General features: G+C 34.7%; 1 protein-coding gene across 1 annotated transcript in view; it reads left to right on the forward strand.

Annotated features, from left to right (window-relative positions):
• LOC130238100 (putative sodium-coupled neutral amino acid transporter 10) overlaps positions 1-24,975 on the forward strand; it is a 52,726-nt gene that overhangs the window by 10,270 nt on the left and 17,481 nt on the right. The window contains exons 7-10 of the mRNA XM_056469009.1: positions 2,027-2,151; positions 13,627-13,729; positions 19,753-19,935; positions 22,792-22,903. Of these exons, the coding sequence (XP_056324984.1) occupies positions 2,027-2,151; positions 13,627-13,729; positions 19,753-19,935; positions 22,792-22,903 (523 nt within the window). The remainder of the gene's footprint in view (positions 1-2,026; positions 2,152-13,626; positions 13,730-19,752; positions 19,936-22,791; positions 22,904-24,975) is intronic.

Consider the following 24,975-nt stretch of genomic DNA (forward strand, 5'->3'; position numbering starts at 1 on the left):
TTCTTTCCTTCAGGGAGTAGTTCTTCAAAAGTGAAAATTTTGTCATCATTTACTCACCAAAATGATGCTTCAATCTTAAGTGGCCTTTCCCTCAATGGAACACTATGTCTGTGCTGTTTTGTTGTTTTCAAGCATTATAAAACACCAGGGCTTTTTTGATCACCAGCCACTGTGGCTAGTAGTTTTTCAACATTATTAACCACTAAGTATTTTCAGTAGCCACAATTTGCTGTTGGGAAAATATATTTTATATGCATAAATTTGACTTTGGCATCCTAAAATTACTTAATTTAAATTGTGTTATGTCAACATGCCTCCTCATGATGAGGATGAGCAAATGTGTTGGGGTTTCATAGTGTCGCATTGCAATTAGTTTTATTTCACATGATTTTTCAGGGCTCAAGACTAAGGATTTACCAATTTTCTCTCTAGCCATACCAAACTAATTATTATCCTTGCCAGAAATTTTAAATAATTTGTCAAATCAAGCTAAATATAACTGCATACACTTTTTATTCAACGAAAATAAAAATAAAAACTCTTAAAATTCAATTGACATTTAAAAAAATTATTGTGATGTATCTACAACTATACACAGCTGTCTGTCCTGGCTAAAGGTCCTAGATCACCAGTTAACTATACATTAATGTAGAGTTAATCTCCTTTTAAAGTAATGTTATTGTAAAGAATGAGAATTAAACCGTATTAACAAAAATAACTGTAAGCAAAAATAACATGTGAAAAACATTTCGTGTGCGATAATGAAAGGACGATCGCATGCACTTGGTTAACATTAGGCATTTTAATAATCTGTTCAAAGAATGGTTAAAGTGAAAGCGGCAACCGCTGCTGCTTGCAAAAATCTCAAGCTTTTGAAAGCTGCTGCACAGTGGGTGCCTTTTTCAGTCTATTTAAAAGAGAACTGATCGCACCAGTTGCGTTTTCAGGATAGGTTGCTTCACTCAAGGAAACGGGACACTGAAGCTTTTAAGCACTTGCGTGCATTACATCAGCTGTGCGTGTGACAGCCCTTGTCATTGAGTGAGGATTGCCTGTGTCTCACCGTTGTTTTTCTCGTCCGACCAGTTATCAGTTGTTCTTCTTCTCGATTCTAAGATCACATTTGCATGCATATTGACAAGCGGTCATAAAATCAAATTGTAATCTTTATTGCCGAGCCAGCACTGGCAGTTTAAAAATTATTTTCAACCAGCCAAAGTGGCTATTGGGAGCGGCTGCTAATCCGCTGTGCTAATGTCAAGCCCTGTAAAGCACTAAAAGTGCTCTAAGGTACTGTTCTTAACTTGCAGTGTGATGGCTCTAAATAAAAAAAAAAACTTTCATTGAGTAATAATTCATTAAATTCAATTAAAGGTGATTGAAAGAATATTTAAAGTTCTCTTAACACAATGATTAGCACCAAATCTGCATATTAAAGGGATTTTTGAAAAGTCATGAAGAGCGCAGTTCTGATGTTGAAAAAAAAAATTTAGATTTTCCATCACGCTGAATAAATAATTTAAAATATTTCACATTAGAAAACATTATTTTAATTAAATACATGTTATTTTAATTGTTGATAAGTAATCAGTTTTTACTGTTTCTCATCAAATAAATGTAGCCTATCTGTTTGTAATGAGAAAATATTGCTCACTTTTGAATGTTAGCGTGGTTTTAAAAGATTTGTAGAATGCTTGTATGTATCACATTCATGATGCTTCTTTTAAAATATAATTGCCCAGTGGCATTGACAAGAGTGACCCACACAGCATCCATAATTTCACATCTGGTGTTTCCTGCCAGTATGTTGTCAATGTTGTTTGGAAGGACATGAGAGAGAGTAAACGATGACAAAATTTTCAATTTGGTGTGAATAAATCCAGACTCCAGGGTCTCCGTGCAGTCTCCATTGTTAGTCAAGGGTCTTATCACAGCATCATCAATGCCCTCGTCGTCGTCTTCTCTCTCCCTTCCCCCTGTCTTTATGGGATGTTCTGTAACCTTCCTGCTTTCCCCTTCACCACAGATGGTGCTGTCCTCCTTGAAACACGGCCTCCTCACTGGCCAGTGGCTGAACAAGGTCATTTTCGTTCGGTGGGACGGCGTCTTTCGCTGCATCCCTATCTGTGGCATGGCATTTGCCTGTCAGTCGTAAGTACTCCCCAATCCTCGCATCGCCTCTCTTCTCCTTTGTTTTGCCCAAATTAGGCCAGTTAGGTTTAATGTAGGGCTCCATTTTCATGGTGCAAAAGGACGTCTTGGAAATTCAAGACTCCGTGCACCTTATATGAGTGTTTGCTCTGAGAAAATGGACCTTTAGTTGTAGATTGATACCTTTAGTAGACTGAATAATTCTGAAGCTGCTTAGCTTTTGTCTGTGTAGAGAAGTGAACGTGGTGTTAACCTGTGTGGAATGGCTAACCTTTTGCTTTCTGCATACTGATTTTACCCTTTTCTGAACACTAAATCTGTTTCTTAAATCCACTGGTGACCCAAAAAAGAAACAGCTGTCAGTTGAATCTGTTATTTCTTTACTTTCATGACATATCAAACCTATGTTAGTCTTTTTTTTATTATTATTTTTGGCCTTTTTGCATTTATTAAGTGAAAAGGACAGTATTTCAGACAGGAAGCGAACTGGGAGAGAGAGAGAGAGGGTAGGAATGGGAAATGTCCTCGAGCTGGGATTCGAACTCGGGACACCCTGAAGCGCTACTGCACCATATGTCAGTGCATTAAGCACTAGGCTATTGCACCGATAGTATCACGATGTTAGTCTTAAGGATGTCTATGAACTAGTGTGCTCTAAAACAGTGACAAAATTTGCATTAAGTAGATATAAACATCCAAGGCTTGCAGTTTGTCACTTCTACATAAAAGTTTTTTTTTTTTTTTTTTATGTCGACTTCAATTTCAAATACTCTCTAGTATCTGACCATTTCGCTAGTGCTGTACTAGTCTGGCTAAAATGAGAATCACGATTTAAATTTTTTTTTTGCTTAAACTCAAGATCACTATTTTCTCGTGATTTCGTAGATGTAAAATTAAGGTTAATATGAGTAGACTATTATTATTGTTATTCTTAAACTAACAATAATAATATATTAGGCCTATGTATAGTTCTACTATTGGTTAAAATGCTAAATTTTGTATAGGCTTGGAGTGGTGGATTTGAATAGACTTTAAATATGTCCTAGATGTTAATGCACAAATGTGTTTTTATCAGAATACAACTATTTATAAATCTGAAGTTGAATTATTATGTTTGAGACATGTGCATTATTAGACCATTTTTCACTGGTTAATTGAAACATTTGTCATTATCAGATTCCCTCTTGCAATATATTCAACATGAATATACTGACCTAGTGAACATTTATTTTCATAACACTATGTGTTCACTATGAAAGAAAAAACATATCAGATGCTTCGTAATCATAACTCTAAAGTGCAATATTATCATTTAAATTATGTGCGTGGTTTCGGTTTCACTTTCACTGTCGAGTGTGTTCATGTCATGGTCGCCATCACTTTGAGAAAAAAAAAACATACATGCAAATCATACAGCTCGCAAGCGATAGCTGTGCAACAAACTGAACGTTATTTACAACTTTATTAGTTGTTATTCACAGCCTATGCAGGTTCTGTTCACTAAAGTAGACATCACTGGCGGGCACATCCTCTCGGTAGTAACACTCATGCATTATTTGGTGTCATTACATTAAGACAGAAATTATATTTTGGGTGAATTATACCATATAAATACATTATTGACCCATTTCCACGAAGTGGTACAGTACGGGTCGGTACGGGTCACCTTTATCAGGCTTGCGTTTCCACTGCTGAATGGGTACCAATGGTATGCTTTTGGTGGGTGTGGTGTACGACAAAGTTTCAGTCAACGTCATTCTCACTGGAGGAAATGTCTACAGTAAAGCTGTACAGGTCGTTCACATATCATATGAGAAACACTTTTTACAAAGCAGATGATTTATACACATAAATACTTGTGTATAAATGTTCATTACTAACCTTAATAAATAAATGCAACATATATGAATCTGTATTGAATGAATTTGTGCTTCACTCTTTTGTTTGTTAGTTTCTGACAGGATCAGATGTTAGAAGCACTTCAACAATCACGTGCACGTTATTATCATCAGCTCAAGAAGTTCCTTATTTTAAATATAGACGTGCTGCAAGCACAATCGAGAAACCAGTAGCGCTCAGTTGCACGTCTAGCTCCACCTTTTGGCACCCTTTTGCTGTGTAAAAAGTGGTATGGTATGGTTCGCTTTTAGGTACCTTTTGATAGTGGAAACGGCCATAAAAGCGTCTCGAACCGTATCGTACGGTACCACTCAGTGGAAACAGGCCTTAAGTGACACTTTTAACACCATTTGGAGGTGTCCATGTTGCTGAGCAATGTACATAAAACTATGTGAAGACTTGTGTAACCGCCTTTACGCTTCTCTCTTGACCTTGAAAATATAATTGGCTGAATCGTAGAAAAGTAGAATTAAGATCGTTTGTACAGTCGAATTGAGATTGGGATCTTTTCTTGATTAATCGTACAGCCCTACGTCCCGCCCCCTTCAAAACACTATATGTGTTTGAGCTTAACCACTCAGAGTTGTGATAAAACAAAATGCTATTGGCTGTTTTTTTTAAAGGTGGAGGGGCTACTCTGTCCCATCCTGTTTCATGTTTCAGTTAAAATTACATCATTTAAAAAAAAGTGCATATTTCAAAGCATTTCACAAGACATTTAAGTTGTCATTCATCGTTTGTCTCATTTCTACCGTAGTTTTTTTTTTTTTTTTTTTGCACATCCATATTAAAAACTTGACATATCAAAAAGTCTAAAGCCGCAACACCACTACACTTTTCGCCCCATAGACTTTCATTCATACGCAAGTGAATGTGACAGACCGGAAACGCAAGCTCATGCGACAAAGTTCGCAGTTCACTGCATTGCAAAGTTCAAGCTTGGTGAACTCTGACCTGCGTAATCGCATCACGTGATTGCGTGAGACAAATCGAAGATCAAAACATGACCACTCCATATAGTAATTTAATATATGGTCCAATAGCTATCTAATCTAATAAAGGAATGTCTAAACATCTCGTTTAATCTCACCCCTTTTCACTGTGCCGTACAACAGATTTTCGCATACTCAAACTCTAGTGTGACCACGGCATAATAAGAAAGTCTTTTGGGTAAGCAAGTAATGACAGAAAGAGATGACTTTAAGAGTAAACCATCCTAATCACCAAAGGCCTCTTTCCCTTTTTTTTTAACTTGGGTTGGTTTTTCTCGCAATAATAGACTGGTCCACAAGGCCGTTTAGATTTATTTAATCAGTTGGCAAATTGTCAGATCTGCATACTGTTAAAATGTAAGTGTATTTTGATACAAGCATAAATGATTCATAAACGTGGAGTTTTTACAGTTCATTTATAAAGAGCTCACCATGACCGGATCTTGCCCTTGATGGATTCAACCACTGTGCACTGACAGTATTATGTTGAAACTCTATGTTGTGGGAGTACCATATAAACCAACGTCGAGATCATAGTTAACATTGTTACAGTTACATTGATACTGCTGGGAGACATTTGTCTAGTGTTTATCCACTTTGATAGGATTTCACATTCTTTTTCTCCATCTTGACCCAATTTAAATAATTTACCTTTTCCTTCCTTTTGATTTGCTTAAACATACTAACCATGCAGGGGGGAGGTTGCTATTGTCAGTGTTTACCTTGTCAGGGGTTCTCAAGTTTTTTTCTGTTTTACAACATTAACACACGTTCACTAATGTCCATTTATTATACTCTCCCTGTCAGCTGTCCCTTTCTTATGAGTTTCATTTTTAACTGTGAAAACCATTCTCACTATAGTTATTCTATAGACTATTTCAATGTGGTCATGTCATTGGCCCATGAACATTACCTGCTGGTTATCATACTATTTCATAACTGTAACAAGAGGCAATTCAATCAATTTAATGTTAAAACAGCTATCATAACATTATTTATCAATATGTGGCTCTTTTGGATTCTCAAAAGCTATAGAAATTAAAAAAGCAAAACAGAAAATACGTTGTGACCTTTGTTTTTGCTTAAATCCCTCAAAATGGTCTATGTACATTACATAATATACATTTTTTTTACATATGATTGTTATCTGATGTGTCTAATATTCTTTTTTATTGAGTGTTATTTTGTAAACAAATAAACGGACAGTTTCACTGCAGGACTGTAAAATAATAATATTAAGTACAAATAAGGACAAATAAGTACACACACAAATATAATAAGGCGCAAGACGTGTTTGCTGCAATTTGTTGCTATTTTCAGACCAGCGCCACCCTAATTTTCACGTTTTGCACCACGTTGTTTAAATAGCAAATCTCATGGGTGTGTTAGAAAAGAGGTGTGTTAAGGTGCATTGTTGGCACTAAGACTGCGCGACCAAGTAAAAGCTGGTCTAAAGTCCGAAGGGCTTTTTTCAGTTTATTCTTGACAGTTTGCATTTGTGTTATTCTAATGTTGTTATTATTAGCAGTATTATTTATTAAATGCATATTTATATTTGTTTTAATAAAAACAAGTTTGTGCCATGGCACGATGCAACTGACTCTTAAAGGGAATGAGAGATGAGACTTTGATTGCTTTAATGCATGTTATGCTCAAAACACACCCATAACCCATTAAGAGAATAAGCACAACCCTGTTAGACCATCTGCAGACTGTATTTTTCCATCCTTAAAATAGCAAAAGTGGATTTGGAGAGGCCCTTAATGCTTTTGCGCCATTCACTTTAGACTTTGCGTCTAGATCGTTAAAATAGAGCCCTTTTGTTCATCAAGGATGCGTTATTTGAAATAGACAACAACAACAACAAAAAAAAAACTAAAATTTTGACAGTTCTAATCTAAATAATTTTTTAGTTTTCCATATATTGTAAATTGTAATATACAGTTGAAGTCACAATTATTAGTCCCCCTTTTAATTTTTTTTTCTTTTTTAAATTTTTCCCAAATGATGTTTAACAGAGCAAGGAAATTTTCACAGTATGTCTGATAATATTTTTTTCTTCTGTAGAAAGTCTTATTTACTTTATTTAGGCTAGAATAAAAGCAGTTTTAATTTTTTTATGAACCATTTTAAGGTCAAAATTATTATCCCCTTTTAAGCTAATTTTTTTCCGACTGTCTAACAAACCATCATTATAAAATAACTTGCCTAGTTAACCTAATTAACCTAGTTAAGCCTTTAAATGTCACTTTAAGCTGTATAGAAGTGTCTTGAAAAATATCTAGTAAATTATTATTTACTGTCATCATGGCAAAGTTAAAACAAATCAGTTATTAGAAATGAATTATTAAAACTATTACAAATGTGTTGAAGACATCTCTCCATTAAACAGAAATAAACAGTGGGGCTAATAATTCAGAGGGGTTGATAATTCTGACTTCAACTGTATATTGCTGAGCATAAATGAGTACACCCCATTTTGAAAATGAATATTTTTAGCCATTTATCAGTGAATATAGGTAACCAAACAGATTAATGAAACAGGATATATTTATCAAAATAATATTTTAGTCACAGAACATCTTTAGAAATAGAAAGATAATACATTTAAATTCAAGCGATTTATTTAATAATAATTTCAATTTCAAACTAACATACAATTGGGTGTACAAATTATTTTGTGGTGTACCTTGTTTCTCAATAATTAGATTTCTTTATATTTGGGGAGATTTTCAATTCATTAGCTTCTGTAGGGAGAAAACAGGAAGAATAACAAAGCGCAAAAAAGTATATAATTTTTCCTTTCATCCCAGTGTGTTTCATACATCTAAAAATAGCTGAAAGTTCATGACACCAGAAGCCAGAGACATAAAATTTGGACATTTCACCACCCTTTCATATTTAAAAAATAGGATAGATTGGATTTCTTGTATTATACTTAACATTTTGCTTGTGTTTGTGTGTCTGGGTATTTAGAAGTGAATGGAATTGAGGTGTCTGAGTATGTATGTGTGTGTGTGCGCATGTGTGTGTGTTTGAGAGTGAGGGTGTTGGGGTGGAGGAGGTGTCAGTGTTGGATTCTGGTGTGGATGAGGTAATGCGGTTCTTGAGACTGACTGTGATTCCATCTTTATACACACACACACACACACACACACACACACACTCTCTCTCTCTCTCTCTCTCTCTCTCTCTCTCTCTCTCTCTCTCTCTCTCTCTCTCTCTCTCTCCCTCTCTCTCTCTCTCTCTCTCTCTCTCTCTCTCTCTCTCTCTCTCTCTCTTTCTCAGAAGAGTGATGAGTGATATTTGGCTGTGGCTTCTTGGCCAGCATTGACATACAATGCCACTTAAACCCGATCATTAGAAGAGCGAGACGGTGCGACATGACCTCTGATCCAACCACAAACAGTTCCTGTCATCGCCTACTTTTACCCATCCATTTACATGTATTACTTGAGTACATTTAGTACGAGCTCTGTTCGATGGCAAATTGAATCTTCCGAGCAAAGTTGACCTGGTTGCTCTTTTGAATAAGAGAGCAGATTCTGTTTGTTGAATAGTAGCATTCTGCCTCTGCTGGCGCCCTTATACAGCTCTCGCATAATGTGTAAATGCCACTGTAATGTGTAAACACCATAATGGTGTTATTCCTATCGTAAAATTGTCATGTCAGCTTGCACAGCATCTAGTCACAGATTCACAGCTTTAGGTGTTATGACGGAATCGTTTTAGCGGTATTACAAAATAATTACTGTGTCAACACTTGCTTTAGGTGTAGAGAAAGTGCAGTGGGATTGGAGAATCATTGATCTTCCCCCTCCACACACACACACACACACACACACACACACACACACTGAAATTTAATTTTGAAAGCTTTTCTGTGGTCTTTTAACGCCATCTGACAATAAGGTCTAATTTTAGCTAAACAAAATCTGTTTAAAAGCTTTTGATTGACATTTTGACTAATTTCAGTTTGAATTCTGGTGCATTTATTTGCATCATTAAAAGTATTGGAAATTATTTAAAAGAACCTGAAACTTGTAAACATCTAAAAATCTTCTAAAACTATACATTTGCATCTCCATAAGCAAATGCTACTGGGGGTTTTAAGTGAAGTCAGATTTTTTAGATCTGGGTGAGGTCTTTGCAGCACGTGTCTTGCAGCTCATTGTCATGAGACTCAACACATGACTTGTTTTCTGTCAGTTGTGTATGGGAAACAGCCATCGGGTGAAAAATAGTGTAAGTTAATCTGTTTCCTAGGATAAACAAAGAGAGCATTTACTGGCCCGAATCCTCTAACATGCTACATTTAGTTTCGTCTTAATGGGTGAATCATTTGTACAACAGAGTATGCAAAGAGAACTTTCAGTATATAAATATCACAGTGACAACCTCTCTTATGATTCTAATGGCAATTTTGTAAACGTATACTGGCGTTTAAAACCGTGATGACTGGTTGGATCTTTATTGTAGTGAATAATATGTTAATTTCAAATATTTCTTTAACCATAACCGATGCATGTAGATTTTATTAGCAATTGTTTCACTACCAACACTGAAAGATGCACTGAAAAAAATTATTCAAGGATGATTCCTTGGATTTACTCAATTTTTTTACGTTAAGTGGTTGTAAACAATTTATTTTGGCTGAATTTAAACAAACAAATTAAGTTGAACATTATTAAATTTAATTTGTTTGTTTAAATTCAACACAAATAAATTGTTTGCAACAGTTTTGCATGCAACACTTTTTTCAGTGTGTGTCACTTGGTCATATTGCAAGATTACGATGCCTAAATTGATTATTCTCAAATTGTCAAATAAAGCGTTAATTTTCACGCATGAATTCATCACTAGTTGTTTAGTACAAACTGTAATCAAAGCAAAAGGTAGTTATTTCTTCAATACATCTCAAGACGTTCAATGGGGTTCAGTTTAAGATACAAATATAGTAAATTCCAGTTGACTGCCAGAGTTGTCTATTTATTTCCATCTCATATGATCAAAATAATGAAATTGTCACTTCATGGGAAACTAGTGCGATTAAATAAATATATATATTTTTTGCTAGCTTCTGTGCCAATAGCCTAGTGGTACTGTGCACCAACATATAGCACGGAAGTGCTTACAGCGACCCAAGTTCGATTCCCAGCTCGAGGTTCTTTGCCAATCCTTCCCCTCTCTCTGCTCCCAGTGCTTTCCTGTCTGTAATCTCCATTGTCCTATATCATAATAAAGGTGAAAACCCCTAAATTAATATATATTAGTTAATATATGTATTTTAATTAGGGTGGGGCGCTGGCGCAGTGGGTAGCGTTTGCGCCTCACAGCAAGAAGGTCGCTGGTTAAAGCCTCAGCTGGGTCAGTTGACATGTTCTCCCCCGTGCTCGCGTGGGTTTTCTTTGGGTGCTCTGGTTTCCCCCACAAGTCCAAAGACATGTGCTATAGGTAAATTGGGAAAGCAAAATTGTCCATAGTGTATGTGTGTGTAAGAGAGTGTGGCTGGTTGCAGCTGGAAGGGCATCTGCTGCGTAAAACGTATGCTGGATAAGTTGGCGGTTCATTCCACTGTGGACTAAGGCGAAAAGAAAATGAATAAATAAATATATATTAGTTATTAGAATATTAGTTGCATTTTCTCACCTCTGAATAATTCATGACAGAAACATTGGAATCATTGCATTAAAGATTCAATTTTAGACTCTTAAGTATTTTCTAACTTAAATCCAAACAACGGATAGACATCACATTATTGCAATTAATACTTATTTATACCTGTGACAAAGCAGGATTTTCAGCAGCCATTAGTACAGTCATGCAATCCATTATAAATTATTATAATATGCTGATTTGATGCTCAATTTCTTATTATTATCTGTGTAAAACAGTTGTGATGCTTAATATTTCTGAGGAAATCAAAAATGTATGTTTTTACCACAGAAATCCTTTATAACATTGGAAATGTTTTCTTTTAATGTCACTTTTGATGCTTTAAAGGTGCAGTAGGTGATTGTCTTCAGAAACATTTTTGTTGTGCTGGTTAAAAGACTCTTCACATTCCAATAGTAATGATTAAAGTAAATGAACTTAATGTATTTATATGTATTTTTATATTCTGGGTAAAGCATAAAACTAAAAAAATGGTCGTCCAATTAAAATTCGTCGTGCCGACAATTCCCATAATTCTGATAAGTAGCCCAAACTGCCTGTCAACAAATATAGATTTGTACATCTGCACGCAAATCCACCTGATGTGTGTGCACGCACGCCGTGATCACATGGACATGAGTGACAGTGGTAAAAACAAATGCTGAATCAATATTAGAGTTACTTTTGCATGCTGGAGGAAGGATGACACCATGGCTAAAGTATTTCTGTTATGTTTTAAACTATTTTAGTCACGCAAAGCTGATGTAGATTTCGTTGTTACGTATGGGTTATATGCAGGTGAGTGTTGTTTAGCCACTGAAATCTTCCGGCGAAAAGTTGATGTGACTATTTTCAGTTTCATAAGGGACCTTTTACAGCATCGATAATGTTGATTTTCATTTAGTTTAACATCAAAACATCAGTAAATAGTGATATTCCACCTAGCCTGCTTTACTGAGCTGAAGTTTCTTTTATATTCTCATTAGTTCATTTTTGAACAATGACAGCCTGTGACGCGCTCCCTATATCGTTTACTATGCTACTTTGAATATTTGCTCTGAAATAGCATGCAAGTATGGTTTAGTAATAAGTGTAATTCCTGCACCCCGCCGGCCAATCCCTAAGCATACAATAGTTGCTTTAGGACAAAGCATGTGAGAGACTGAGTCCAGCAATCCTTGCATGAATGAAATATTTCACATTATGACAAGTTTTGCTACATAACCGAAAACATACTAGATATCATACAGTTTTTTTGTTGGGAATTGTAGTATTATAAAGTACTATAAAGTTTTCTAATTGGTGAACGACACAATCTAGTGGGTCTCTGTCATCTTTAATGTGTTTGTTCGTGATTTCAGGAGCGATTGTATTTGAATGATATTATGCTAACTGGTTAGCATTTAGACAGATCACCTGCTGCACCTTTAAATGCATCTTTGCTAAATGTAAGTATTTAGCAAAGTTAGCAAAGTTAAGCAATTTCAATGGAATTCAATTCAAGTTCATTTATATAGCACTTTTTACAATAATTACTGTTTCAAAGCAGCTTTATTAAAGGTGCACATGATTGCGTTACAATTTTATTAAGTTAAAGTTACAATCAAATATAAGTTATTATATACAGATGTGTTAAACCTGAAATTTTATTGCATATATGTGATGTCTATGTGTATATGTGCAATGAAGTGTATTTTGGCCGTTTTGGAAATAACAGTAGTGTTCTTTAATGTGATATTTTTATATTTCAAATGAATTTTTCTAAATGAATGTTTGAGAAAGAAAAATATAAACACACGTAAAATGTTTAAGTACACAGACGTCTCTCTCTCTTTCTCTCTCTCTCCCCCTGCTCTGGTTTTTATTGCGAATGGGTTTCCAGCTACGAGACAGACTGGCCTTTGGTGTGAGATCAGGCGTTGGCTTAAAAAGCCCAGAACGTGGTACTGTATATCCCAATAAAAGCAGGAATGGGCTCTGACTGTGTCTACGAGAGCTGTGAGTGGGCTGAGAGCTAGAGAGCCCAAACAAAAGCCCATACTGCCAGGAAATTTTATAACATGCTAAAGTCTGACTAGCACTTGTCGCTAATATATAGCCGTTGTAAATTCCCCATTTAATGTTTTGCTGGCGTCTGGTTTTATTGGTTGTCCTGATGACAGACATAGATTCTTTTTTTTTTTTTGTCTGCTCGTTTTGTAGCTGTTTTTTGTTTCTCAGTGATACTGAACCCTTTATCAGTGCTTGTTTCATCCAGTTCGGCTCTCCCTCCTTCCCACCCTCCCACCATTTTGTCTTTTGTATGTCTGAAATGAGTGATGGCCTTTCTATATTAAATTCCTGCTTCTCTTGCTCTCTTGCATGTTTGTGTCTCTAGAGCTCAGATGCACAGTTCAGTATGTCCTTATGCTAAGTAATGATTATACTGCGACTGTTCAGATTGGGTTACTCATAAATGTGATTTCACATAATGTTATATTTCATCATAAAGTTGCCATAATCTGACATTTCACATTGTGCGTCTGTATTAATGATCTGTCTGTTAGGATTGGGGTATTTTGGGGTCAATGCAAGAATTTCCCTTTGACTGTCAATTAATACCTGATGTTAATTTGTGTGTAAAAAAAGAAAACAAGTTTACTTTTAGCTAATGACATCAGTTCATGAAAAATTGGCTTACCTTGGCTTGCTTACTAAATAATTTCACCTACAATAATTACTAAACATTGTGAAATAAAGATTTAAAAAGCTTTATGGCTCAGATAACGTTTTAAAAAGAACTAATATACTGTTTAAGTCTAAATATGCCCAAGCACAACTACATTTTTGTTGTTAATTAATAGTATGTCATAGACTTTAATTGCGTTGACTCACTTAAGTACTTACATTTTGAGCCTGATGTATGTAAGAAGTCTTCTTTGTTTTTTAGGCAAGTGTTGCCCACTTATGACAGCCTGGATGAGCCGTCGGTGAAGAGAATGAGCACAATATTCACCTCCTCTCTCAATGTGGTCACCACCTTTTACATCACAGTAAGTGTGTGAGACTGTTTATCAGCTAGATAGTATGCAGCTCTTCGAGGGTGAAACATTAGCCACTTATTTTTGTTTTTATGTCCTGATTATCTTACATTTTTACCATATTTTACAGAAGACACAAACTTAAGTATTATTAACTGAAACAATAAGCATCTCCAAGAGTTTTTACAAAAACCAGCAGACTGAGGAACAGCTTTTCCCCCAGAACTGTCTCCCTTTTGAACTCTGCCCCCACTGACTCTTTTGCCCCCCTCATACACCCCACACTCTTCTCATAACTTATACTCCCCGTATTTACTGCACTATTTAATATTTGCTCATTTAAAATTGTACATATTCATTTGAATCTAATCTAATTCACACATAAAACTTCTCAGACAGATTTAGAACAATAATCATATTACTTGATTCATGTAAAAGATAATAAAATATAATAATTTGTTCCCTTATATAATTTATTTGTTTCAGTTTTACATGAATATGAATATGAATATATATATAGTGCTCAGCATAACTGAGGACATCCCCTTTTTGAAAATGTATATTATTATCTATTTCTCAGTAAATTTACTCAACATATTTTGGTGCATTTAAACAAAACTGATTTATTAAACGGTTATATCCATTAAATTGAGTTGTGTCTTATATGCTGCTTTTAATTTGAACACGCATAAAAATTATTATTCAATAATCACATTTCATTAATCATAAAAGGACTGAGAGCATACTTAAAACAATACCCTCCATTAAGCAAGTGTGCGGAAATCACAAAATAATAATCACACTGTTTTCAAGGTGTTAGCAAGAAATGTTTTTAAGCACCAAATAATGATGTAAATAATTGATATTTACAATTTACATATTTAAGTATAAATCCTTCAGCTTGCCTTTACAAGAATAATCCAATTCTCAATATACTTAAATGGAAATAGCTATTTTAAGTTAAGTACTAATACAGGGTGTCTGCGGCGTCTTAAAATATCTTAAATTTCAAAAGCAAAATTTTAGGCCTTAACCCTTTGACTGCCCTTCCACCAAATGGTTGACCATGTTTTACTGTTTTAAAAATATTGACGCGATAAAGTAATTTAAAGAATACTGTTTTAAATAATGGTTTACAAACACAGCATTGTTGGTTTACAAAATAAAAATCAAACAAACATAATTCTGTTGCACTAATACACTTGATTTTTTAAAGAAAACATGTTAAATGAGAATCTGAAATATTTTATGGCATTTTTCCAAAAATAAAGGTGATTTAGTATTCAAAAATGTTTTATTTTAAATATTTTTTTTAAATAAATTGGTCTTACGCTTCATATTTTTCATAGTACATGTATTATTTACGGTTCTTTTACCATAAACCGACATATCAACCATTTGGTTGAGGCTGATATTTTAGAAAGTATGGGATGTGTTGAAAAAAATGCTTTGAGTGTTTAACTAGCGACATTAGGACATAAGAAATGCAATCCAAACTTGTTTTCTTGAGGGGGTACTTAAAGGATTAAAATCTTAAATTCCACTGAAATATTGTCTTGTAGGTCTTAAATCATTTTAAACAGGTCGTAATTGTAAAAGTTGTCGAATTAAATTACCCAATCGGCCAACACCTATCCAATCACCAACAATCTATCTAATTATTTTTATAAATATATATATATTATATAGTATATATATATATATATATATATATATATATATATATATATATATATATTATATATATATATTAATATTGTAAAGAGATGTTATTTAACAACAGCTGTTAGACAATTTACAGCAATTTTGTTAATTAAATTCCCTTATTAGGAAAAAAAAAACTAAAAACAATTACACAATTCTATATATATACATATGGATAGACATATATCCTTTACAGTTGAAGTCAGAATTATTAAAAGCCTTAAATTATTAGCCCCCCTGTTTATTTTTTTTAAACATAATAGTCTTAACTCATTTTAATAACTGAGTTCTTTTATCGTTGCCATGCATGATGACAGTAAATAATATTTTACTAGATATTTTCAAGGCACTTCTATACAGCGTAAAGTGACATTTAAAGGCTTAACTTGGTAAATTAGGTTAACTAGGCAGGTTAGGGTAATTAGGCAAGTTATTGTATAATGATGGTTGGTTCTGTAGACTATTGAAAAAAGTAAAGCTTAAAGAGGCTAATAATTTTGACCTTAAAATGGTTAAAAAAATTTTATTTTTTAATTTTAGCCGAAATAAAACAAATAAGACTTTCTCGATGAATAAAAAATATTATCAGACATACTGCGAAAACGTCCTTGCTCTGTTAAACATCATTTGGAAAATATTTAAAAAAGAAATCAAAGGGGTTTAATAATTCTGATTTCAAACTGTCTTTTATTTATTTGTGTAGTTTTCTCATAATAATATACTTTAAACAACGTTAAACTTGTCATTGAAAAATAATCATTATGTTGAATAAAACATCTATACAACTAGAGTTTTCTTGTTTTGACGCATTAAAATATGTGGTTAAGAAATAACTACATTTGTTTTTTTCTAGTTCCATCGGTCCAACTGGGAATTACAAAAAATCCTTAGTGTTTAGCCCCGTATAAGTCTAAAATCTCATTCATAATGGTCTTAAAGTCTTGAGTTGATGAAACATGCAGAAACCCTGTAATACTTTACAATTTTAGAGTTGTAATAAATGAACTGAGAGTCTTGGAGAGACTGTTAGTCTTTTTTTAACATCATTCATGCATATATATTATTATACCAAATGTAGAGAGTGTGTACGAGCATTTGAAGTCATTTACACCACTTGTAGCTGCTCTGTCCTTATTAGCTCCCATGAGCCCGTGGCCTCAGACATGGGGAAAAAAATGCAGATTCAAGGATGTCAGAGTTGCTGTCTGCTCACGTTCCTGCTCTTAGATCCATATCCGGCCCCACAGGTGACTGGCCTTCCCCTGCTGTGGGTGGCAGAACGTCCTCCCGATTCCCACTTGGATCTTGGAGAAACAGACGACGGGGCACGTTCTTCCATAACCCGCAAACACTGACACGCTCCATCAACATCAAACGCGTGGCCCTTTTATTCCTTCATAAATATTTTCAGGGCCGTTTTGTGAGGAATGTGTTTTAAGACATCGTCAGAATGTTTCTGGTCCCTATTCTCTCCCGTGAAGCTGAGTATAAACATTACTTGAGAGATAATATTGCTCGTTCGTTCTCCACAGTGTTCTTTGTATTCCACTTTTATATTTCATCATCTTTTGGCTTTGAACAAAAGCCGATTGATTCAGGGGAAGGTTTGTAGATAGAATAGAGTGGGAGTTTTTTTTTGTGGCAGGACTCAAGGACTTTTTGCCTGCTGTATCTACTGAAGGGAACCTTTTCCTCAGCGGAGAGATCAAGGCCAGTGAGGTCGGAGAGGGAAGGCACTGCTTTGTTTCTCTGTTGAGAGGGCCTTCGGGGGGCCGAAAAGGCTTTAAAGACCTTTGAAAAAAAGCATCTTTGTTTTTTTTTGTGTGTTTTTTATCACGTAAAAACAATATCATTGCACAGTCAGGAGGTGTTTGTGAGGTCATCAAAGAGACACAGATCTCTGTTGGGTTGCTTCTGTGTATTGTCATAAGACGTATTTGTCCTGATCATTTCAAGCAGGATCAAGTGACCCCGTATGAAATTATAGATTTGCTCTGACATGCCATGTATGAGAGGAAAGTCAATGTGAGGTTTTTTATTTTTGAAACTGATTGAAAATGACTATATTTAAATAAGTTGAAGTAGAATAAAACATTGTTTTCTTGACTTTTTGTCATATACATGTTTCACAGTGTATATATAGTTTTTATTTATTTTAAATTCGTTTTTAAGTTATATATTCTGTTTTTAATTTTAAATTAGTTTTGCTAATGTTGTTGCATTTGTATTAGCTTTTTAATGCCTCTTAGTTAGTCTAGTGATATTTCTTTTTAGATTTATTGTTTAGTTAAGTATAATAAAGAAATATGAATTCACATAGTACTGTGCCAGAATCTCTCACAAGATCTTTTTAAAAAAAAATTTTTTAAAAAAGGTAATTATTTCATCATTTTTAAAAATAAATTTAGGAAAACATTTATCTTTCCTCTTTAAGCAACATATTTTTTTGCTTAGAAAAAATATTAAGCAGCAGCTTTTATGATCCATTCAAAGCCTGGTATTCTATACCATTTAAAAAAATAGATTTATTAATTAATTAAAAGGCGATGCATTACAGATTTTTATTTATATATTTATTCATTCATTCATTCATTTTCTTTTCGGCTTAGTCCCTTTATTAATCTGGGTTCGCCACAGCGCAATGAACCACCGACTTATCCAGCATTTGTTTTATGCAGCGGATGCCCTTCCAGCTGCAACGCATCACTGGGAAACACATACACACTTATTCACTCACACATACACTACGGCCAATTTTGCTTACCCAATTCACCTGTACCGCGTGTCTTTGGACTGTGGGGGAAACCGGAGCACCCGGAGGAAACCCACGTGAACACAGGGAGAACATGCAAACTCCACACAGAAATGCCAACTGACCCAGCCGAGGCTCGAACCAGCGACCTTCTTGCTGTGAGGCAACAGCACTACCTACAGCGCCACTGCGTCGCCTTTATTTATTTATTTACATGTTGTGCCAGAGTTAGCTATAAGGTTAAATTACATCTGTAGTCCCTGGGCAGGAAGTTGTAACAAGTTTAACATTATAAAAATAAAAGAAAGAAAGAAAATAGTACAAAGTACATTACTGGTCAAAAGTTTGGGGTCAGTAGGATTTTTAAATGTTTTAAAATAAGCTTTCCCTGCTCACCAAAGCTGCATTTATTTAATCAAAAATACAGTACAAATTGTACAGTTGTGAAATGTTATTGCACTATACAGTAACTGTTCAAAAGTAGTTTATCATTTAATTTAATCATTTATTCCAATGATTTTAAACATGAATTTTCAGCTTCGTTACTCCAGTCTTCAGAGTCACATGATCCTTCAGAAATAACTTGAATATTAATTATTATTATTATAATTAATAATATTATTATTATTATTAGTAATAGTAATAAAAGCAATAATGACTGAACTAATAACTTTATTGGAAACTACACACAATAAGAAAGTAGTAATTAAAAATTTCAATATTTAACATTTTTCATTCATTCGTTCGTTTTCTTTTCGGTTTAGTCACTTTATTAATCTGGGGTCGCCACAGCAGAATGAACCACTAACTTATCCAGCACATGTTTTACGCAGCGGATGCCCTTCCAGCTGCAACCCATCACTGGGAAACACCCATACACACTCATTCACACACATACACTAGGGACATTTTAGCCCAATTCACCTATAGCGCATGTATTTGGGCTTGTGGGGGAAAACGGAGCACCCGTAGAAAACCCACGCAAACACAGGGAGAACATGCAAACTCTACAGAGAAACGCCAACTGACTCAGGCTCGAACCAGCGACCTTCTTGCTGTGAGGCAAACATGCTACCCACTGCACCACAGCGTCGCCCCACTTTAACATTTTTAAAACATTTAAAACATGCTGCCTTGATGAACAGAATCATTTTCTTTATAAAAAAACATGAAAAAAAACTGACCCCAAACTTTTGACCTGTAGTGTACACTTACAGTACAGTACATCTTAGTCAATAAATTAAATCTGATTAGTGGTTGCATATTTGATTTTCTTTAAGCTAAACTTTAAGCAGTTTTAAAAATATTAAATGTGGTACTCTCTCTAATATACACTGGTATTTTAGTCCATCTTTCGGCTGCTATGACTGAAAAAAACTGATTGTCCAAAAACAGTTTTCTGTAAAGAGTTTAAGTGAATGATCACCTCTAACCGATGACCTAGTCTGTCTTATATTGTCCTTGCACAGATGTTTTGAATGCTGTTTTCATTTTAAATATCTTAAGATTGCACAGATTTTCCTTTGTGAGAGTTCAAAGACGCAAATGCTTAACTATACTTTGTGCTGTATTCCTCCAGGTGGGGTTCTTCGGTTATGTGAGCTTCACAGATAACATTGCCGGGAACGTACTGATGAACTTTCCATCTAACCTGGTGACGGAAATGATCCGTGTGGGCTTTATGATGTCTGTGGCTGTGGGCTTTCCCATGATGATCCTGCCTTGCAGACAGGCCATCAACACCATGCTATTCGAGCAGCAGGTAACACTCTGACAAAGATTTTTTTTAAAGATTTGATACCTTTGACCCCCAGAAATGTTTACTTTAAACAGACACCCTTAATTATATAAAAATACATTATATATTATATTACTGACATTCTTAAATATCAGTATAATACTATAGGAGAAATAATAAACCATAAAATTTCTCTAAATTTACTTGACCTATTAGGTTTGGCTTTGTAAAGGGCACCTGAAAATCTTCTTTTGTAAACTGTTGAGACAGAACTGTGTGTAGGTATAGTGTGTCCAGTGATATAAAGACAATAAGTCTCTTTTTTTTATCTCCTAATATTAAAATAGCATCCAAGTCCCTCTCATTTTGAGGCCCACCACAACGTGACGTAGGAGTGTGGTTTCCCCGCCCACTAGTTATGCGCGGATGGCGGTTATATCTGCAGGTGCTGCGGAAAATCCACGGGTTTGGTCAGGGCCGGAGTGGGACTCCTTTTCAGCCCTGAAGTTTCAAGCCTTAGACCAACCCACCTCAGTTCATGACTGACTATATTAAAATAAGGTCATTTCCAATTCAGTTTCTAATGACACTATCACGTCTTTTTCAAGGAAATAGCTGCTTTAGAACTGTTTTTCATAAATATGAGAACATTAAAGGGTAGCTAAATCTCCAAAACTATTCTTTAAAATATCACAATGTCCTTTCCTGCAATATCTGAATATATATTCTGTGCAAAATTCTTTATAGATATCTTGTCCTTTGTAGCGGTGGTCACACAAAAAAATAAAAATAAAAAATATCTGCACCTACATAAGTAACCCAAACAGTAATATATGTCTTTACACTAAAAATGAAAAAAAAAAAAGAGAAAGTAATTACTCTGGTGAGGTTGGAACTCAGGTCGGCGAAAAAGGGGTAAAACAGGTGCCCTTTAATATTTATGTTATTTTGTAAAGTTCTGGTTCCACATTTCTTCCAGATTTCAAATATAAATGAATATTGTCCCCATACCAAATGTTTTTAATATAAATTTAACAGATTTGATTATAATTTCTTTTTGATTTATACTCTTTATTCTAATATTTATTTATAGTTTTTACACTATTTCTCACTAAACTTGCAATAAACCCAGTTGTGGCCTCTTGAGTTTTCTAGCTCCAGCACTTCATTGGTTGCTTGCCTCTGATTTTATTTCATGTGCCACTAATTTGAACCGACCTATTTTAAATGGCACTGTAAAATGTTTTTTGATAGACAAATCAGCAGTGACATGAGTTCAACCCTGCATTGCATATACAGTTGAAGTCAGAATTATTAGCCCCCCTTTGGTTTTTTTTTTTTTTTTCCTTTTTTTTTCTTTTTTAAATATTTACCAAATTATGTTTAACAGACCAAGAAAATTTTCACAGTATGTCTGATAATATTTTTTTCTTCTGGAGAAAGTCTTCTTTGTTTTATTTCTGCTAGAATAAAAGCAGTTTTTAATTTTTAAAAACCATTTTAAAGTCATAATTATTAGCCCCTTTAAGCTATATATTTCTTCAATAGTCTACAGAACAAACCATCGTTATACAATAACTTGCCTAATTACCCTAACCTGCCTAGTTAACCTAATTACCTCAGTTAAACCTTTAAATGTCACTTTAAGCTGTATAGAAGTGTCTTGAAAAATATTTAGTAGTCATCATGGCAAAGATAAAAGAAATCAGTTATTAGAAATTTATTAAAAGTTATTAAAACTATTGTGTTTAGAAATGTGTTAAAATCTTCTCTCCATTAAACCGAAATTGGGGAAAAAATAAACAGGGAGGGCTAATAAATCTGACTTTAACTGTATTTATTCATTCATTCATTTTCTTTTCGGCTTAGTCCCTTTATTAAACCGGGGTCGCCACAGCGGGATAACCGCCAACTTATCCAGCATGTTTTTTACGCAGCGGATGGCCTTCCAGCCGCAACCCATCTCTGGGAAACATCCACACACAGTCATTCACACTCATACTCTACGGATGATTTAGCCTACCCAATTCACCTGTACCGCATGGCTTTGGACTGTATGGGAAACCGCTGGGAGAACATGCAAACTCCACACAGAAACGCCAACTGACCCAGCCGACGCTCGAACCAGTGAGGCCACAGCACTACCTACTGTGCCACTGCGTCGCCATCTGTATATATGTATATATGTATATATATATATATATATATATATATATATATATATATATATATATATATATATATATATATATATATATATATATATAAACACTATTTTTGGCCCTTGTTTGACATCCTTTACCTTGTGCCATCTGGACAAACTCAGGTGTCTTCTTCTTCCTAATGTGCATAAACTGCACCAGCTGCAGATGTGTTTTGCTATATTTAATGGACTCAATAAAGACTTCATTGAGTCTAGCAGATTTACACAGCACTGATGTCAGACCCCAAGTCTGGTCTCAGTCAGCATGCATTTGCCAGCTCAGTCCCTCAGTATGGATCCCTTGAGAACCAAAGTCTCCTTCCTCCAAAGATCCAGCCTCCACGGACAGCAGGCTAAATTCAGGAGCAAATAAAAGGAGCTGGATTGATGAGAACAGGTCCAGATCTCCTCCATAAAGCAGCCAAGACATTGGCTCGCTGTCTCTCCGCTGCTGCCACGCTGAATCAGCTCAAATCACGGCTGGATTCGCGGTCGGACGAAGGGTTTTATGCTGTCGTTAAATCTGGCATTTTGACAACAGAGCGGAGGGGGGTTTATGAAGCCTGCATGCCAAACCCAATAGCCTTACATGCATTTCACTTGTTCAGAAGCTTGTAGCCTTGTACAACTATGTAGCCTGGAATCGAATAACAGGTTTATCTTTTCTTTTTTTTTAGCAAAAAGATGGCACTTTTGCCGCAGGAGGGTATATGCCACCCCTTCGCTTCAAGAGCATCACTCTGTGCATCGTTTTTGGCACCATGTTTGTTGGCATCCTCATTCCTAATGGTACGTCTGTTTAACACTACAACTATAAATGTCACCCATGGCTGTTTTTCAAAAGTACTTAACAAATTTTCAATAAAACATGCTAATCTCTCAGTCATTGACTTTAACTAAACAGGGTTTATTTACAGTTCCCTGGTGTATTTATTTATTTATGTAATTAATTAAATCAGATAAAATCTGATGGAAAAACATTGCATTTGTTCCTATAAGAGCCAGTGTCAAATTTACTCTCTATATAATGAAAACAGATTTTACTGTACTGTCCAGCTTTTAATGATTCCAGAAGACATTTTAATGAAATGAACTCTCTTAAAGACATTTTTAACACTAGGAAAATTTTTAGAATTTTTATCATGTATTAGCGCCAAAAGTCCTATTTAATTTATGTATTCATTTGTTTGTTGATTTTTAATTGTATATTTATTATTGAGATGTTCTTGCCATGAAAATAGCCTTGGTTGCTGACATGACATATATAAAAAACATGACATACATAAATGACATACATAAATAAAAAATACATTACATTACTCTCTATATAATGTCTACATATAATGTACAGCTGTAATTTTAATGTTTTAACATTGTACATTGCTACACCGTACAAATCTTTTTTGCTGCTTTTTTTTAAAACAAATTTAAAACAAACTGAAACAACATAATTCTTGAGTTTTTTTGGGGGACAACTTAACTGTTGTATGTTTAATCCACTTAATTTTTGTTTGCTTAATTTGTGTTGGAACAACATGAATGAATTGCATTTGTTACAGAGAAGGTACACTGTAAAAATGCAGGGTTCCACACAATTCATTCTTGTTGTCCCAACACAAATTAAGTTAATCAAACACTTTAAACAAATTTATGTCGATTGAACATAAAAAAATTAAGTTGTCCCAATGAAATCTCAAGAATTGTATTGTTTTAGCTCATTTTAAATAAGTAGTAAAAATATATATATATTTCTGAGTGTAGTGTAATACTATTGGCTATCTAAATGTACGATGAAGTTGTATTGTAATTAAACTACCTAAATATGCATTAATTGCAAATCCGTGCTGTCAGCTCAAACTTACTTTGCTTAACTTGACCATTATGAAAAGTGAATAACACATAGTGTAGCCTACATAAAAAAGCCTTGAACATATTTAGTTGATGACTAGACAATCGTTTCATGACTCCAGACACTTCTTTGTAAAGACAGTGAAATAATACAGTGAAATAGTATGTTCTTTAGTAGGGCTGTGCAATATATTGGATCCGCATCGATATTGCAATGTGCACATTCACAATAGTCACAAGATATGCAATGTTGAGTCCGAGTTATAGTTGACCAGGACCTACAGAATTGTATTAATCTCTGTATTTATACAGAATATACAATTTATGCAAAAAAAAAATTCTTATGTTTCAGCAAAAACAAGTATTTTATTTACCGAACTGGCAGATAATTTTGCTCGTTTAAAGAAGACTCTTAATTTTTACTCATTTCTTCTGATGTTTAAAAATCATATATGGATTTTTTTGATCGTTACCAACACCTGGGGAAAATTTCAAGTCAACATGACCTTTAGAAATATGTTTAGAATATATGTCATTGTGACGTGTTCAATACTTATTTTCCCGCTGTATAGTAGAAAAACAAAATATATTATGTAAACCAATGGTTAGCAGTTTCCAACATTCCTTCAGGTATCTTCCTTTTGTTATCTTTTAAAGAAAGAATTTAAAATGACTTTGAGGGTGAGAAATGGTGACAGAAATGTCATTTTTGGGAGACCTATCCATTTCAGTTTCACTTTCCCTAATAACAGTATGACGTCACACCACACTTCATCTCCCCCATTTAAAATACCTCTTCGTCAATCACTCCTTTCCCTTCCTCTCACTATACCATCCATTCATTATCAGCAGAACGAGCTGATAGAGACGTGTGTTTTAGGAGATGGTGGGGTGGGCCATGTTTTATTCATTCTTCATGGAGATTGGCTGTTGCTGGCGTGGGCTCCATTTGGCTCAGCGGGCCCAATTAGACTAATAGAGCAGGGAAGGTGAGACGATTGAATGGGGGAAAG

The sequence above is a fragment of the Danio aesculapii genome, chromosome 12, assembly GCF_903798145.1.
Source record: "Danio aesculapii chromosome 12, fDanAes4.1, whole genome shotgun sequence".
Classification (NCBI taxonomy): domain Eukaryota; kingdom Metazoa; phylum Chordata; class Actinopteri; order Cypriniformes; family Danionidae; genus Danio; species Danio aesculapii.